At 59.5% G+C, this 2,616-nt stretch overlaps 1 protein-coding gene across 1 annotated transcript in view; it reads left to right on the top strand.

The window, feature by feature from the left end:
- Positions 1-1,287, top strand: part of LOC101438733 (sialic acid-binding Ig-like lectin 9) — a 79,589-nt gene extending 78,302 nt beyond the window's left edge. Inside the window, exons 4-5 of the mRNA XM_071209010.1 lie at positions 54-101; positions 1,271-1,287. Coding sequence (XP_071065111.1) covers positions 54-101; positions 1,271-1,287 — 65 coding nt within the window. The remainder of the gene's footprint in view (positions 1-53; positions 102-1,270) is intronic.
- Positions 1,288-2,616: the final 1,329 nt, after the last annotated feature.

The following is a 2,616-nucleotide window of genomic DNA, read 5'->3' as shown; positions in this document are numbered from 1 at the left end:
GGGCGCTGTCTCCCAGCCCTCCCACTGACGCGGGTCTGCCCGGCTCTGCCCAGACGACCCCCAGAACCTGACCGTGGCCGTCGTCCAGGGAAACCGCACAGGTAGGACAGGCCTCCCCTCTGGGGGCTCGGGGTGGGGGCTCTGCCGGCTCAGGCCCCTCCTCTGCCTGCCCTCACGTCAGGCCTCTCGTCGGGGAGCCCAGGGCCCCTCCACCAGCAGACCCCATGGCGCTGGGACCCTGCCCCTCGAGCCTTCCCCATGGATCCTCCCTCGGCTACAGGAGGACAGGGCAGTGCTGGCTCCCACGGCCTCTCGTCACCCGCCTCGGGACCCCTCGGTCTCCTCTGTGACCCCCTCCCCACACAGCGTTTACTCAGGAGCTTTTGGAGACCTGGATGCTCCCAGGGTCACACTCGGATGCTCCGCCCCCAGGAGCCCAGAGGTCCCGGGGTCCAATGAGGTCCCGCGGGGAAAGCCTGCTCGGGCCCCGCCGCGCACAGGCTCCAGCTCCGCCCGGGCCGAGGCAGCACGTTCCCGCCGGCACAGAGGCCGCCCCGAGTCCCCGTGGCCTGCCCGCGCGGGTCTGTGGGGTCCTGCCTGAGGAGGGGTCAGGTCCCTGCAGTGAGGGCGGCGGCCAAGCAGGGCCCAGCGAGCTGCGCACGTGTCCACCAGCAGGGGGCGCCGCGGGGCTGCCTGGGCCTCAGCGCAGCAGGAGCAGAGGCTTCCCCCTGCTGGTCTGGGCGCAAGGTCCCTGAGCAGGAAGAGACGAGCTGCTTCCCGTCGTCCAGGGCCTGCGTGTCCTTCACCCTGGAACTCTGTCCCTCCTTGGTCTGGTTTTCTGCTCAGTGACTCACTTCGGGAGCTCTTCCCAAGTTAGAGGAATTGGTCTATGGTGGGAGGAGCAGGGACTTCTTTCAGCAGCCCATGCGGGCTTCCTTCTTGGATAAGGTGGTTTTTATGGCTACAGGGATGGATTTCTTCCTGTACTCAGTTACTAAGCTCTTCTTTCATGGCTCCTGATTTGTCCTGCTCTGAATTTATAAAATATGGCTTCACCACTCCCCTCCCATGGCCTCGTCTCTGACCACACGCCCTGATCCCCCCCAACCCTCCCAGTCGCCCTCACTCCAGGCCTGCAGGGTGGTTTGCTTTTGCCTGACTGCCCAGGTCTTGGGCCTCCCTTCCTGTTCTCTTCCTCCTCCACACCCTAGCCCCCACCAGTAGTCCCTGCTTGCCTGTTCACCCTCTCCTTCACATGCTCCTCCTCCAGGAAGCCCTTCCAGATGAGCCTGTTGCTCCCACATTTCCACCCAGTCCAAGCAACTGTTCCTGGAAGCCTGTCCCACCAGACTGGGATTTTCTCAGACAATTTCTCAGAGCCCCCTCTCAGAGGCACCTCATTAAATCAGGAAACTGAGATCTGATGAAGCCATGAAGAGAGGTCAAGGCCCTTCAGGGACAATCTGGGTTCAGAGTCGTCTGCAGGACCAGCTGGGGGGCCTGGCAAGGCAGGACTCGGGTGGGCTCTGTCAGAGCATCCCTGGAAGCCTGAGGCCCACCCTCCCTGTTGGACTTCTGGGGCAAATCCAGCCTGAGGGGCTGCACAGAGAAGAATCCAGGTCACCTGTGTGGGGACAAGGGGCCTGATGAGCTCATCTTCCTGCTCTGGTTTCCATTTCTCTGTCTCTACCTGTGTGTCTGCCTTCGTCCTCCTGAACCCTCCTTGTCCCCCGCTTCCTCTCTCTCTCTCTTTCACTCCCCAACTCTTTTCTCTCCTGTGCTCCAGCATCCACGTTTCTAGGAAATGGCTCATCACTGCCTGTCCAGGAGGACCAGTCCCTGTGTCTTGTCTGTGTTGCCCCCACCAACACCCATGCCAGGCTGAGCTGGTCCCGGTGGAGCTTAACCCTGAGCCCCTCCCAGCCCTCAGGATAGAGGAGGATTCACCTGCCAAGCTGAGAACACACTGGGCGCCCAGCACGCCTCCATGAGCCTCTCCCAGCAGAGTGAGTGTCAGGGTTGCACCCTTGATCCCATGCCCCCAAGGACCTTGAGCTCCCCTGGTCATGAGTACGCAGCCCTCAGCTTCAAGGCCAGCATCCCAGAGCCCTCTGACCAAATGCTGGACAGTCAGAGAGTGGGGTGGGGTGAGGCCTGGGGGCATGTTTGGTTTCTTGTTGGGTTGTAAAAGCTCTTCATATATGCTGAAAACTATACCTCTGTCCAATATATGATTTGCAAATATTTTCTCCCATTCTGTGTTTTCTTTTTACTGTCTTGATAGTGAGTTGTGAGGAATACAAGCTTTTAATTTTGATGAAGTCCAAGTTATCCATCTTCTCTCTGTCCCACTGCTGGACAGGCAGAGCATGTGTAGGGTGAAGTCTGGGTGGACGTGATCCCACATCCAGTGATGCAGGGAAGGAGGGCGGGGGTGGCAGAACAAACCACAGGGTCCTGTAGGGAGAGGAAGTGCTGAGACCAGCTCAGCAATGGGTCTGCAGAAAGGAAAGGTGACACAGAACTAAAGAAATAAAAGGACAGAAACAAAGACATAAGAGAGGAAATAAAGATGGGACCAGGGGGCTCACAGCTTCTGAAACCGAGAGCCTCAAC

The sequence above is a fragment of the Dasypus novemcinctus genome, chromosome 18, assembly GCF_030445035.2.
Source record: "Dasypus novemcinctus isolate mDasNov1 chromosome 18, mDasNov1.1.hap2, whole genome shotgun sequence".
Classification (NCBI taxonomy): Eukaryota; Metazoa; Chordata; class Mammalia; order Cingulata; family Dasypodidae; genus Dasypus; species Dasypus novemcinctus.
The sequence above is the reverse complement of the archived record's forward strand: the minus strand, read 5'-3'. Positions and strand labels throughout refer to the sequence as shown.